The sequence below is a fragment of the Bufo bufo genome, chromosome 2 (assembly GCF_905171765.1).
Source record: "Bufo bufo chromosome 2, aBufBuf1.1, whole genome shotgun sequence".
Classification (NCBI taxonomy): domain Eukaryota; kingdom Metazoa; phylum Chordata; class Amphibia; order Anura; family Bufonidae; genus Bufo; species Bufo bufo.
Genome location: NC_053390.1, coordinates 653,127,922 through 653,142,436, shown reverse-complemented (window position 1 = coordinate 653,142,436; position 14,515 = coordinate 653,127,922). Strand labels below are relative to the sequence as shown.

Sequence of the window (14,515 nt, the reverse complement as noted above, 5' to 3'; positions counted from 1 at the left end):
TGAATCTGTTTCCCCGGCAGTGCCAGCCCCTTATGTGGTGCAATCAGCTCCAAAATAAGCACAGTGATGCTACCCCAACATGTTGGGGTCTATGGCTAGACTCATCCATTAGTAGCCTCCATTGCGTAACAGTACACATGATACTACGCATGCGCTGGTTACCCATGCCATGCACACTGAAGACACTGCAATCCACTGTGAAAATCTAAACGAAGCTGCAGAATTGGGTTATTTTCTACTACATGTGGATGGAGATTTCAAAATCCCATTCATGGGTATAGCAGAGTAATCTGAAATCTGCACATGGCTGAAATTAGCCTGAATGAACTGCCCAGGATTAGAACAAAGGATGAGATTTATCATCTCCGTGCACCAGTGGGCCCAGCACATTTATCCTCATTTATCTACATTTACAGCTCAGAGCTGCCATACAGTTTAGTCTGGTGCACGGGCTGTTGGAGAATGCGACTAATATATGATGAGGCCTGCACCTTGCCATAAATTAGACGCATCCTCCAGCAGCGCAAATTCTATTAAAGATTAGTGTAAAACGCCGGTCTTTGATAAATTTCACCTAAAAAGTTTGCTTTTATCCACCAGACAGTGCCATGTCTATCGCGGTGTCCGGTGTCTGGTACAGCAGCCAATTTCCATTCAAGTCAACGAGACTGAAATTCACTAAAGAAAACTGCCTATAGAGAGACATGGCACGGGACATGGGAGAAAAAAGCAAATCATTTTTCTAATAATTGACAACTTGTTTAAGATAAATGTAAAGAACAAGTGGTCAAAAGACCAATGGGTTTTTTAGATTAACTGGGTTGATGACCAAAAAAAACTGAACAAGCATAACCAGGAAAGCGAGTCTTTACAAGAGTTTTAATAACATGCCCTTTATTACACCATTGTAATTCCTGCCTAACAAGCACAATATTTATTGTGTTCGAGCTTCACATACTGTCCCGGAAATGAGGTTAGTAAATACTAATGACACCACAGACGTCTATTTCAGAAGTAATAGCTTCACATTCTTTCAATAATGTGCCAGCCTGCTCACCTCTGGGAATAGTAAAGTGACTGCATGGCAATTTATGCCCAGTGACCAAAGAAACCTAATGGTAAACAGGGTAACATCACATTCTGTATACCGCACCACTGAACTTAGGAGTGTTTAATGAGAAATTAATTATTAACTCATTCTGAAGGGTCATTTGGCAATTAAATGTGTTGTCATTGCTGTTGCATTTAGTTTTTAGAATCCCCAGGTTAAAATGAAAAATTTATTCTATGGTTCTTTATTTTCTTTTATTACCTAGTTAAGCCTACTTCCTAAAAGAAATTTACCCCAAAATGCATATGACACAAAAAGATACAGCGACCGTATCTCTGGACAATAATATGGAACGCAAGAAACTGAAATTTCACAGAAGGGTATTATACAATAGAGGCTACGTAAAACGTAACCTCTAATACTTTTCTTAATAAACTATACAAGCCAATCTGGAAGTAGAAGCAAAATAATTCTTAAGGCATAGTTAACTACATTGACTAAAAGCCTAATTTCTATCACTGTGCACATTACCACTTTTTTCTACTTATCTAGTTTGAACACATGTTCGATTGAAACAGCAATTGACTTAAAGGGGTTGTCCCACAAAAAATATTCCATTTAATAAAAATTTTGAATAGCCACTGAGTTATAAAAAAATGTATCTATATAGCGCCACCTGCTGTTTGTTCTTTTTCTAATTTCTCTCTCCACCTCAGTAATATACCGTAACTGAAGTGGACGTACATGCTCAGTTCCATCCTTCAAATGCCACCAACCATATCTACCGTTAGAAGCTGTGACAGTTTCAGGGAGAGAGCAGCAGAAAAGACACAACCCCTGAGCTGTGACAGGGAGGGATATGCAGCAGAAAGGAGACAACCCCTGAGCTGCCCTCTGAAATAAATCTAGCAATTGGCTTTTGTAGTAATGTGTTCTGAGCAGTGGCGTAACTAGAACTAACTGGTCCTCACAGCAAATGTTTAAATGGGGTTCCCCAAGCAACCACCTCATCCCATGCAAGCTTCAATCCTGTGGCTGGTCAAAATAGTTCTCTCAGACCAGGACAGGCAGCCACTATTGAGGGGTTCCTGACAATAAAATCTTTCAGTCCACCTCGCGGACAGGCCCCTCCTGAGTTTGAGCCCCTTAGCAGCTGTGGTGGCAGCAGTGCAGGTGACCATGGACAGGGAACCACACTTTTTATTCCTTGGATATCAGAAGACACGGAGAGAGAACCCTCTGAGCTGGAGCAGAGCTGCTTTCTGGAGATGTAGCCTCTTTTTGTTTATTTTACACATATTCATGGTGTTAATTAATTTTGATTTGGGGTTCAGACAAATAGAAAAAATTGGACACCTAACTTCACAAAAGATTACAGTGATTTTTTATATCCAAACTAACCCAAAAAACTATACCTCTGTTGAGGCATGTAATTGGGCATGTGGTCCAAGATTCGGAGCAATTTTCCATAACTACTTCTGGTTTCATGGATGGTCTTCCTGACTGTTTTCTCTCTTTGAATTATTGCCCATGACCATTTGTTCTGTTCACTGCTGAGAAATTGTTAGGTGGGTTCCTCAGTAATGCTATCACGACAGCTGAAATTAAAGCTTCAAAATAGAGCACTTCTCTTTTATTATGACACTGAACTTTAGAAAAAGCATTAGCCGTTGGAAGCATCTTGAAAATGAAATTTGTCAGCCTTCGGACAAATGATAGGAAAAGACAGAAAAAAACTGCAAATTCTGTATTTCACAAAGACTCAATGGATTAGCTGCATTAGGTAACACAGTCCTCTGAGGCATAGTATTAGCATTATTGCCGCTGACGAGGTCATTTCTTTTGGCATCATACTAGAGCACTTAATAGCCACTAATTGAGTTGCTTGATCACACTTCTGGAGTCTCGAAGAGAACAAAAGTACTTCACTTTCTGTCATATAAGAAGGACTCCTTCTGGATTACAGCACATTTCAGTGTTTAAACTTTCTAATTCCCCCATTATCATGTGTTCGGAAACATTTACATCTGTGTCAGTGTTACAGAAGATGAAGGAAGCCTGCCAAGAGCCCCTGACATTGCCCTCATCACCATTACACAGGTATGATGGCTAAAGAACATTCCAGTCAATCTTGCTGAATGTTGATGCCTCTACAATACAAAATCTTTAGTTACTTTTTCATTTTGCCCTAAAAATGAACATTTATGTTACATTATGTAAAACGTATTGCATTTTAAACGAGTGGACGCTAAGAACTGTCACCATAGACAATGATGAATTGGGGCTCGGGGGTTATATACTGTGCATAGCATTTAGCTCGAAAGGACATTTGGGAGCTGAAGGGAATTAGTGTAAGTAGATCCTGTCATTCAAAGAGCACTGCTGAGAATTCTTCATACAGTTTCAATTGGTTGACAGCAGCAGACTGACACAACGCCGCTCAAATGTCCCTTTTTAGATGGAAGCAAAGCACATTATACAGACCATTTATTTATTAGGAGTTGTCCACTGCAAGATCGTAAAACCCATATGCACACTAGTGTATTGTCATCCAAACCCTGGTTTGGTCTACAGTCTTATGTGTGTGGGAAGCTCCCAACTCTGACAACTATTGCCCTTAGCAACCCCTTTTAACCCTTGGCAATAATGCCAGCTTGTATTTTTAATTGTATACAATATACATGTATAGTGTGTGGGGTTTTCGCTCTGGTAGATAGGGCAAGCGGGCACAGTACAGAGGCAAAATATAAGTTCTTAACTAAAAACGTCAGTGTTTATTCACACTTGAGGCAATTGCACAAAACAGCACGTAACTTTTCAGACTTGGTGTTAATTCACACACAATGGAAAGTTCATATAACACAAGTCACCTTGCTGGCAGTTCTGCCTCCAGTAGTCCACAGCAGGCTTTAGGGGGCCTGTTTCCCCAGCATGCGGCTCTCAGCCCTCCAGCACGGCACAAAGCCTCACATGTCAAAAACAGAGACATCTCTGCTGAGCCCAGCTGTCTATTTAAGGACAGCCAGGTGCTGCCAAAACCTGGACCAGCACTTAAACTCCGGTCCGGTATTTGACCTCACCCGGCTGGAAACCAGCCCAGCCGCTCATGCTGGGAGGAAAATACCTGCCTTGCCAGACACGACCCCTCACTGTGTCACAAGTGGTACTACTCATGAAGGACATGATATCCTCCCAGTTCAAATCCATTATGTAAGCAATCGAGAAAGCATGATGGTTCTAGAAATGTTCTAGAAGATTGTGGATGAAACAAATTTCCAAAAATTATGAAGTACGTATATAGAAAACGCAAATAAATGCTTAATAATATCATTGTATCATATTTTTATGAAAAAAAATAAAAAAATTCAATGTCACAAGCTGGCATAGCATTCTATTTCTTTTGAAGGAGAGAATGTCTAGCACTGGAATAAAATCTTGAGCTTTATTGTAGGATTTATTAAAATTCCATCTCCACAGTACAAGGATAGTTTATAGGCAACGAGTTTTGATCGGAACGATCTTAGTCATGGCATGACTAGCATTCTATTTCTCATTCCAATCTCCCATCTCTATACTGTTTCAAAGCATCCTTGGGGAAAACAAATGTATTAAATTTTTCGGACACTCATGCAGATGTGTTATACAATCTGAGGAGAATGACACCACAGTGATAAACTGAACAAACTACAGCCAGGGTTATTTTCACACCAGATGCACCAGAATCCTCCTCCAAGGGAGCTGGCATTATTCAAACTATGTCGCATGGCCAGCAGAACCAAACACCAAAGCGCCTGCACCTCTACATAACTTTGGCGCATCCTCAGCCAGCGCATGGGGATAAAAAAATGACCCCCTGTTTTTATGTTAAAGTGAATGTGTAATCAGAAAATTATATTATTATGTTAAACATATTTAAAAAATAATTGTTTGTGGTGTTAATTTTAGTTTTCCTTCTCACTATCTATATTTAAAAACAAAAAACATAAAATTCTCCCGTTTTCCCACTGGCCACTAAGCCTAATAATAGGCACCACTGCTTGGTCTGTACAGAATGCTTTTCAGAAGTCATTTCATTATCGTCACATGCAAGAAAATAGATAGATAGATAGATAGATAGACAGATAGAGTAGAACTCAGGATCCCCCATTCACAATAAGGCTTATCTACATAGAAACATAGAAACATAGAATGTGTCGGCAGATAAGAACCATTTGGCCCATCTAGTCTGCCCAATATACTGAATACTATGGATAGCCCCCGGCCCTATCTTATATGAAGGATGGCCTTATGCCTATCCCATGCATGCTTAAACCCCTTCACTGTATTTGCAGCTACCACTTCTGCAGGAAGGCTATTCCATGCATCCACTACTCTCTCAGTAAAGTAATACTTCCTTATATTACTTTTAAACCTTTGCCCCTCTAATTTAAAACTGTGTCCTCTTGTGGTAGTTTTTCTTCTTTTAAATATGCTCTCTTCCTTTACCGAGTTGATTCCCTTTATGTATTTAAAAGTTTCTATCATATCCCCTCTGTCTCTTCTTTCTTCCAAGCTATACATATTAAGGTCCTTTAACCTTTCCTGGTAAGTTTTATCCTGCAATCCATGTACTAGTTTAGTAGCTCTTCTCTGAACTCTCTCTAGAGTATCTATATCCTTCTGGAGATATGGCCTCCAGTACTGCGCACAATACTCCCTCCTGACCTCTGCACAGGTCACAGAGCAAATTTAGGAAACTCGAAATGCTTTACGCTTTACTAACTGGTGTTAACTGACAGACATACACTCACCTAAAGAATTATTAGGAACACCATACTAATACGGTGTTGGACCCCCTTTTGCCTTCAGAACTGCCTTAATTCTACGTGGCATTGATTCAACAAGGTGCTGATAGCATTCTTTAGAAATGTTGGCCCATATTGATAGGATAGCATCTTGCAGTTGATGGAGATTTGAGGGATGCACATCCAGGGCACGAAGCTCCCGTTCCACCACATCCCAAAGATGCTCTATTGGGTTGAGATCTGGTGACTGTGGGGGCCATTTTAGTACAGTGAACTCATTGTCATGTTCAAGAAACCAATTTGAAATGATTCGAGCTTTGAGACATGGTGCCTTATCCTGCTGGAAGTAGCCATCAGAGGATGGATACATGTTCTCATTCTGTTTACGCCAAATTCGGACTCTACCATTTGAATGTCTCAACAGAAATCGAGACTCACCAGACCAGGCAACATTTTTCCAGTCTTCAACAGTCCAATTTTGGTGAGCTCGTGCAAATTGTAGCCTCTTTTTCCTATTTGTAATGGAGATGAGTGGTACCCGGTGGGGTCTTCTGCTGTTGTAGCCCATCCGCCTCAAGGTTGTGCGTGTTGTTGCTTCACAAATGCTTTGCTGCATACCTCGGTTGTAACGAGTGGTTATTTCAGTCAACGTTGCTCTTCTATCAGCTTGAATCAGTCGGCCCATTCTCCTCTGACCTCTAGCATCCACAAGGCATTTTTGCCCACAGGACTGCCGCATACTGGATGTTTTTCCCTTTTCACACCATTCTTTGTAAACCCTAGAAATGGTTGTGCGTGAAAATCCCAGTAACTGAGCAGATTGTGAAATACTCAGACCGGCCCGTCTGGCACCAACAACCATGCCACGCTCAAAATTGCTTAAATCACCTTTCTTTCCCATTCTGACATTCAGTTTGGAGTTCAGGAGATTGTCTTGACCAGGACCACACCCCTAAATGCATTGAAGCAACTGCCATGTGATTGGTTGACTAGATAATTGCATTAATGAGAAATAGAACAAGTGTTCCTAATAATTCTTTAGGTGAGTGTATTTACAGGTGGCACATTCCCTTTAAGTATATATATGTTGCCAATTACTAACTAACAACTTTATGAGACTGACCAGGCTGGGCAGCTCCATATTTTATTGCTGATCCACCTTTCGTTGTTGATCCCTTGCTGCATCTGAGAGAAAAAATCCTACCTAATTGCTATGGTAGGATGAGCAGAAGATACGTTCAGTCTACTAATAAGATTTGTAAACTGACCTTGTGCAATGCAGGAGCCAAAACAGGTAACAGGAACCCATTGTAAATATAGTCTACAAGCTGAGCACGTATTAGAGGATGAGCAACCTAAAAAGAGAAATTTCAATCTTAGTTTACCTTGCTATAAAACAGATGGTTGACTAATCGCCAAAAAAGCTAACAAAAGCTAAAAGAGCCAAAGATAACAAAAATATATGGTCAATATAGCTAGAAAGATATCTGTTAATTAGCTTTTTACTTTAGGTGCCTATAGACATAAGATGATTGCAACTTATGTGATTGCATCCAATGGGATGAGGAAACAGCTTCCATGTCTAATGGCACCTTCATGAAACTCCTGATGACTGATCTTCATATGACTGTGTTGGATTTTGTTCTACCAATTTATGTTGTATTCCTAAGCCAAGTCTATGCTTTATCTCTTACCTATATGACCATAAACCTGAACGCCATGTTAGAATGCATATTTCTTAAACGCTCAGTGAAATGATTACTACAATCTCTTGTGATATGTGCAGTTATTTAGGAAGCTTTGTGACCATACTTGTACCATGCTGGGTGCAAAGAGTGCTTATTGTGAGCACATACTGTAATTCTTATTCTCCATTATTATTTACAGAACTAGAACATACTGCCTTTGGGTTACCATAGGATCTTAATATTTTGTGCTACAACTAAGGGGAATTAATAAAAGCTAATATCGCAGTGTGGCCTGAAATATCTTATGTAGATTTATTCCTATTCCTAAATACCATTGATGGGAAGGGAAGTGCTAATATAATTAGAAATTTTTAAAAAGTTCAAGCAAATAATGATTAAATGACAACAAATAGAATGTCAGCATTCCAGTGAATATCATTAGCATATTACATATAGTATGTTCAAGTAAAGACAGAAGCAAACATGTCGATAAAATGTAGGCTTGTATTTAGAATCCATGAGAATGGCGGATTCAGCCAAAAGCCTAATGTGTACAGTATGAGGAGCTCCCGACTCTTCCCCAACAAATGAAGTCAGAAGAGAGAAGGATCAGAAATGTCTGGCAGCAGATTTCTAATCTCTCCACATTGACAACACATACATGCTCAGCTGAGCTGAGTATGTGTCATGATGCGCTATGTGCGGAAGCGGGGACGGTCGCCCCCTCCCATGGTAACCACATGGGGGCTGAGCACCGAGCGGTTTACTTGGCGCTCGGCTGCATTAGGACTCAGGAGTCATGTGACGCTGGCCACATCACATGAATCCACCAGCGCCCTATTTAAACAGGCAATCTGCTGGCCACAGATTGCCTGTTATTGAGGTCCTTACTGCATTATACTTACCTGGTTTATTGTTCCTACTTGGCTTCTGATTCCCGTCCGTCTCATCCTCTGGTCTTGGCGTTCGCTCTTGGTTTTGACTCCGGCTTCTCCTGACGATCCGCTGCTTGTTCCTCTGGTACTGTACTGTTCGATTGGTTATTGACTCGGCTTGTTTGACTTTCCTGCTGCATGTGTTGTTTGTCTTCCCTGCACTTTCCTAGCTAAGGGTTTGTCGACCAGTTTTCCCTTGTCGCTAGGACTTGCGAGGCAAGTAGGCAGGGAAAGAGGTGCGGGTGGAGTTCAGTGGTCACTCCCCCCCCCCCCCCCGCCCCTGTTGTGTGTGACAGAATACCTTGTGCCTTATTTTCCAGAAAATTTTCTCCAATCGAGAGAAATTATGACGTGGGTAATCGTGAATTGCTGGCCATTAAATGGGCGTTTGAGGAGTGGAGACATTTTCTTGAGGGGGCTAAACATGGTGTTACCGTGGTAACTGATCACAAAAATCTGATGTTTCTTGAGTCTGCTAAGAGGTTGATCCCCCGTCAAGCCAGATGGGCATTGTTTTTTACACATTTTAATTTCTCCATCACTTTCAGGCCAGGAAGTAAGAACGTAAAGGCAGATGCACTTTCTCGGAGTTTCTGTGCGCTCCAGCCGACGGACGCTCCGCCTGAAACTATATTGCCAGCTAGTGTCTTTTTAGCAGCCATCTCCAAGATCTTACGAGTCTTATTAAGGCAGAACAACATCTGGCCCCGGCACCCACACCAACAGATAAGTTGTTTGTTCCTGAACAATTGCATCTCCGGCTGTTGGGTGAGTGTCATGACTTTGTTTTGTGTGGGCATCCTGGTATCGAGAGTACTAAAGAGCTGGTATCAAGGTCTTACTGGTGGCCCACCCTAATACAGGATGTCAAGTCCTATGTGTCTTCCTGCGAGGTTTGTGCCAAGTCTCATACCCCTAGAACTCGCTCTGCTGGTAATTTGCGACCCCTACTCATTTTCAGTAGACCCTGGTCCTATATTTCTATGGATTTCATCTCTGATTTGCCACCTGATGAGGGTAAAACTGTGGTTTGGGTAGTGGTCGACAGGTTCAGTAAGATGGTACATTTTTTTCCCCTTGCTAAGCTTCCTAATGCCAAGACTCTGGCCTCTATATTTGTGGAACAAATTATACGTTTGCATGGTGTCCACGAGAACATTGTGTCTGATAGGGGTGGTCCACAGTTTGTGTCTAGATTTTGGAGAGCCTTCTGTCAGAGGTGCCAAATCTCATTGTCTTTCTCGTCTGCCTATCATCCTGAGAGTAACGGGCATACGGAACGACTTAATCAGTCTGTAGAACAGTTTCTCAGGTCATATGTCTCTGATGATCAACAGTTATGGGTTAAGTACCTTCCTTTGGCAGAATTTGCGATAAACAACCTTGTTAATTGCTCTGCTGGTGTCTCCCCGTTCTTTTGTAACTACTGTTTCCATCCTCATTTTCATTCTGGGTCATCCGTCTCCTCGTCTAACCCTGAGGCGGATAAGGTCTCGTCCGAACTGTGCACAGTTTGGGCTCGGGTTCAGTCGAACCTAGAAAAAGCTCAAAACTATCAAAAGATCAAAGCTAATAAGAGACGTTCTAAGGGGATGGATTTTCAGGTTGGGGATAAGGTTTGGCTGTCTTCTAAAAATGTGCCTCTTAAGGTGGCTTCCAAAAAGTTTGCACCTCGCTTTATAGATCCGTACGAGATTACAGAGGTAATTAATCCAGTGTCTTTTAGATTAAAGTTACCTGAATCTTTCCACATCCATAACGTCTTCCACAAATCTCTGCTGAAAAGATATGTTACTCCTGTTGATCCTTTGCAGTCCGCTCCGCCGCCGCTGCTGGTTAATAATTCTGAGGAGTTTGTGGTCTCCAAAATCTTGGATGTTCGGAGAGTCCGTAACTCCTTACAGTACCTGGTGCACTGGAAAGGCTATGGACCGGAGGAATGGTCATGGGTACCAGCTAAGGATGTTCATGCTGCTAGACTTCTAAAAAAAAAATTATGTGGAACATCCTGAGAAGCTGTCACCTGGGGCCTTGGGTCCGGCGGCCCCGCGTGGAAGGGGGGGTACTGTCACGATGCGCTATGTGCGGAAGCGGGGACAGCCGGGGCGCGATCGCGTCATCAGTGCGCCCAGCGTCGCCCGCTCCCATGCTAACCACTGGCCACGTCACATGGAGCCACGTCACATGACTCCACCAGCGCCCTATTTAAACAGACAATCTGCTGGTCACAGATTGCCTGTTATTGAGGTCCTTACTGCGTTATACTTACCTGGTTTATTGTTCCTACTTGGCTTCTGATTCCAGTCCGTCTCATCCTCTGGTCTTGGCGTTCCTTCCTGGTTTTGACTCTGGCTTCTCCTGACGATCCTCTGCTTGTTCCTCTGGTACAATACTGTTCTCTTGGTTATTGACTCGGCTTGTTTGACTTTCCTTCTGCATGTGTTGTTTGTCTTCCCTGCACTTTCCTAGCTAAGGGTTTGTCGACCAGTTGTCCCTTGTTGCTAGGACTTGCGAGGCAAGTAGGCAGGGACAGAGGTGCGGGTGGAGTTCAGTGGTCACTTCCCCACCCCCGGTGTGTGTGACAGTATGTATGTGTAGGGACTATATTTGAGAGGAGTTCCCTGTATGTTGGAGCGGGCTGAAGGGAGGGGTATGTGGTTATTTACATTGGCTTGTAAGTTGGGAGGCTGGGGCTTTATAATTTCAGGGGGGCAGACACTACAGGGGAGATTATAACTACTGGAGGCATTATAAATACTAGAGGGCACTACAGGGGGAGAATTATAATGGTAGCGGGCATTATAAATACTGAGGACCTGCAGGGGGCCATTATAAATACTTGGGGGCATTACAGAGGGTCTAACTACTGGGGCTATTACAGGAAGCATTATAAATACTAAGGGTACTATATGGGGTGCATTAGGACTACTGGAGACACTATAGGAGGCCTTACTACTACTGAGGACTCTATAGGAGTGCCTTCTAGATTGGCCTTATTTCTACTGGGGGTCTAAATGGGTGCTAGAGGGACTTTTTTTACTCCCAAGGGCATTATAAGGGACATTATTACTACTGAGGGAGCTAAAGGGATCTTTATTACCACTGGGGGCACTATAGGGGCTCTTGGGGAGCATTATCATTATTGGTCTACTGTAAGGGGTACCATTACTAATTAGGGCACTATGGGAGGGAATTAATATTTGTTGGATTTTGGGGAGCACTATTGCTATTGAGAGCATAGTGTTTGTGGGCAGTGGGGAGCACAGGGAGCACAGTATTGGGAGTAGCAGCCGGATAACAAAGGAGGAGGAGAATGATGGAAAGTGAGGAATCTAAGATGTCTGTGTAGCAAATTCTACAGAGATAAAATGTGGATGAAGGAAGTTGTCATTTCAGTCTGCGCTGAATGGAGAAGATAAAGGAAGAGAACATTTACATCAGAGGAGGAGACATCACTGGATGTAAGCGGTATTTAGTGCTGAATGTTCCTGTAAATTTTGTAGCACTGTATGAACTTCCACCTAAATATATCTTTAGCAGTATGGCTGGGGTAATGGTGTTGGATTGAGAATTTGGCACAGGAAGGAGGGGCACAATTTCAGTTTTCATCTCAGGCATCAGCAAAGCTATAATCAACCCATACAATGTCGACAAGGCAGAGGAGGAGGAGAAAGAAGAGCAATTCTCCCTCTCCTCTGCACTGTGGTACCTATTGTTAAGCTGATTGATAGTGCAGTAGTGAGTGGGAACTGCTGCTCCACCAATCAGCTCAGTCACACTCAGTAACAGACACCAGCAGCGCCACCAAGAAGGAAGCAAGATCCACTGTGTGACATAGCGTGCTGTCAATGAGCAGACAGTTGCATGGACTGCCAAAAGAGGTGCCTAATGTATTAAGAGGTGTATGCCTGTTAATAAATTAGGTGCACATAACTCCAGTAGACTTCTTAGTAACACTGGCATGGAAAATGTAAGCCCAGTTGTGTTTTGTATTTTTTTTTTTCTTGCAGTGTGACTTTTAGTTGAGCGTCCATTTTGGGGAGTTGTGAGGGATAGCTAGGGAGCATTTGGCCTTAGTTAGCTAAATTGTATGGACATCACTCGGGGAAGGGGGGGGGGCTAGGTTGACTAGGGCAGGTTTTACCACATGTAATAGCCGATCACTGGGGGTCTCAGAAGGAGGACATTTTCTTACAAGCTCATTATTGTGGACCATTTTAAAAAGTAGGGGTTGACCAAAGTGAGCAAGCCCTTTTCCACAGACAATGTTTATTCAGCATGAAGAATTAGCCTTGATAAGCAGGGGTGCCCTTTTCAGAGTGACAACTCAGTTTTAAGACAGGAAGATGGATAGATATACAGGGGTTTGATAGTTCTTTTATAGCGGAGCTGTGGCTAATTTGACACCTTCTGTACTGTACAGTGTCTTTCTACTTGATGCCTACCCTAAACCACTGACCAGCAGTGCACATCCTGTCAAAAAAGGGTTTATCTTATCGAACACTATAATTAGTATACTATCTGAGTTGGTTCATGCTCCATGAGGCTATCTTCTTGTTGTCCACATAAAATAGGCACATACAGTATATACCATATTTTTCGCCCTATAAGACACACCGGCCCATAAGATGCACCTAGGTTTTAGAGAAGGACAATAAGAAAAAAACTATTTTCCATTACACCTCAGGTCAGACCAGCAATCAGACCCCCAATGTTAATCAGACCTCAGATCATACCCCCCCCAATGCCTCAGACCAACCTCCCAACCTTCAGACATCTATCAGCCATCATGTCCTCCATCTATCAGCCCTCATGTAGCCCTCATGTCATCCATCTATCAGCCCTCATGTCAGCCATCCATCAGCCCTCATGTCAGCCATCAGCCCTTGTGTCAGCCATCAGCCCTTGTGTCAGCCATCAGCCCTCATGTCAGCCCCCAGCCATATGTCAGCCCCCAGCCATCAGCGCAAATAAAATAAAATAAAACACTTACCTCTCTTGCTCCTGGACGCCACCGCTCCTCACTATTACGATGCTCTTCATCCTGCTGTAGGCTGTGCTCTGTGGACCGGCACGCACAGCGTGAGGTCACAGAGCGGCCTCACGCTGTGCGCAGCCCTGCACAGCCAACAGGCAAGGACCAGGAAGCGGTGAGTACAGAGCCTTCACCGCTTCCCGGTCCTCCGGTACTAATTAGCTTCCATAATCGAAGCGCTTCATTAGTATTCGCCGCATAAGACACAGGGGCATTGCGTCTTATGGGGCAAAAATACGATACATAAAAGTAGATTGATTACAGGGGTTGTCCCAGCACCTGGATCTGACTACTTCTGAAATTGCATATATATAAAATTTTGCATAGTTACTGTTTGGTGTTTTCTATTAGAGGCTGTGGCAGTTACAAGGAGAGAGCTGCAGCATAAAGGACATACAGTATCCTCTGAGAAAAGATATGCTCCCTGAGCTGCCAGTCTGAAATAAATGTAGCAGGACAACTATAGCAATGAATGTGGGGATCTCTGGATTCATGTGAGGTACAGGGATGGTTCTAGCTTTGATAGAAAGATACTGTCATGTACTACGTGATGTCTGATTTTTCATTTTTACATTAATCATGGGATAACCCCTTTAACAATTTTGAGAGTATACACTTATGTGAAAGTATAACATTTGCTTTTATATGAAATGTTTATCACTAAAATTGTCAATTAAAGTATGGTAAAAGAATAAAGGGATAGATGGTAATTTAACCATAGTAAACTTTAGGTGAAGCTTTTGAAAATGTAATTTAGCCCTGTAGCTATGATATCTCAGCAACTTTCGAATGTTCTTTCTAATCTAAAGGAGACTTGCCTGGCAGTCACAATAGTCATAGCATTTCAAACTAAACAGTATTATGTAGAAAACACTTACTGTTAATTATCTTCTAAATGAACAGAATTTCAGGACACTTATAGTTTAATCAATTCGCATACAAAAATGGAAGTGCTGAAAACAATGTTACAGACTCGCAGAAATCAAGGACATTAGAACTATTGGGGTCATTTATCAAACTGA

General features: G+C 42.4%; 1 protein-coding gene across 1 annotated transcript in view; it reads right to left on the bottom strand.

Annotated features, from left to right (window-relative positions):
• Positions 1 to 14,515, bottom strand: part of FHIP1A (FHF complex subunit HOOK interacting protein 1A) — a 327,619-nt gene that overhangs the window by 110,875 nt on the left and 202,229 nt on the right. Inside the window, exon 6 of the mRNA XM_040418540.1 lies at positions 7,104 to 7,190. Within this exon, the coding sequence (XP_040274474.1) occupies positions 7,104 to 7,190 (87 nt within the window). The remainder of the gene's footprint in view (positions 1 to 7,103; positions 7,191 to 14,515) is intronic.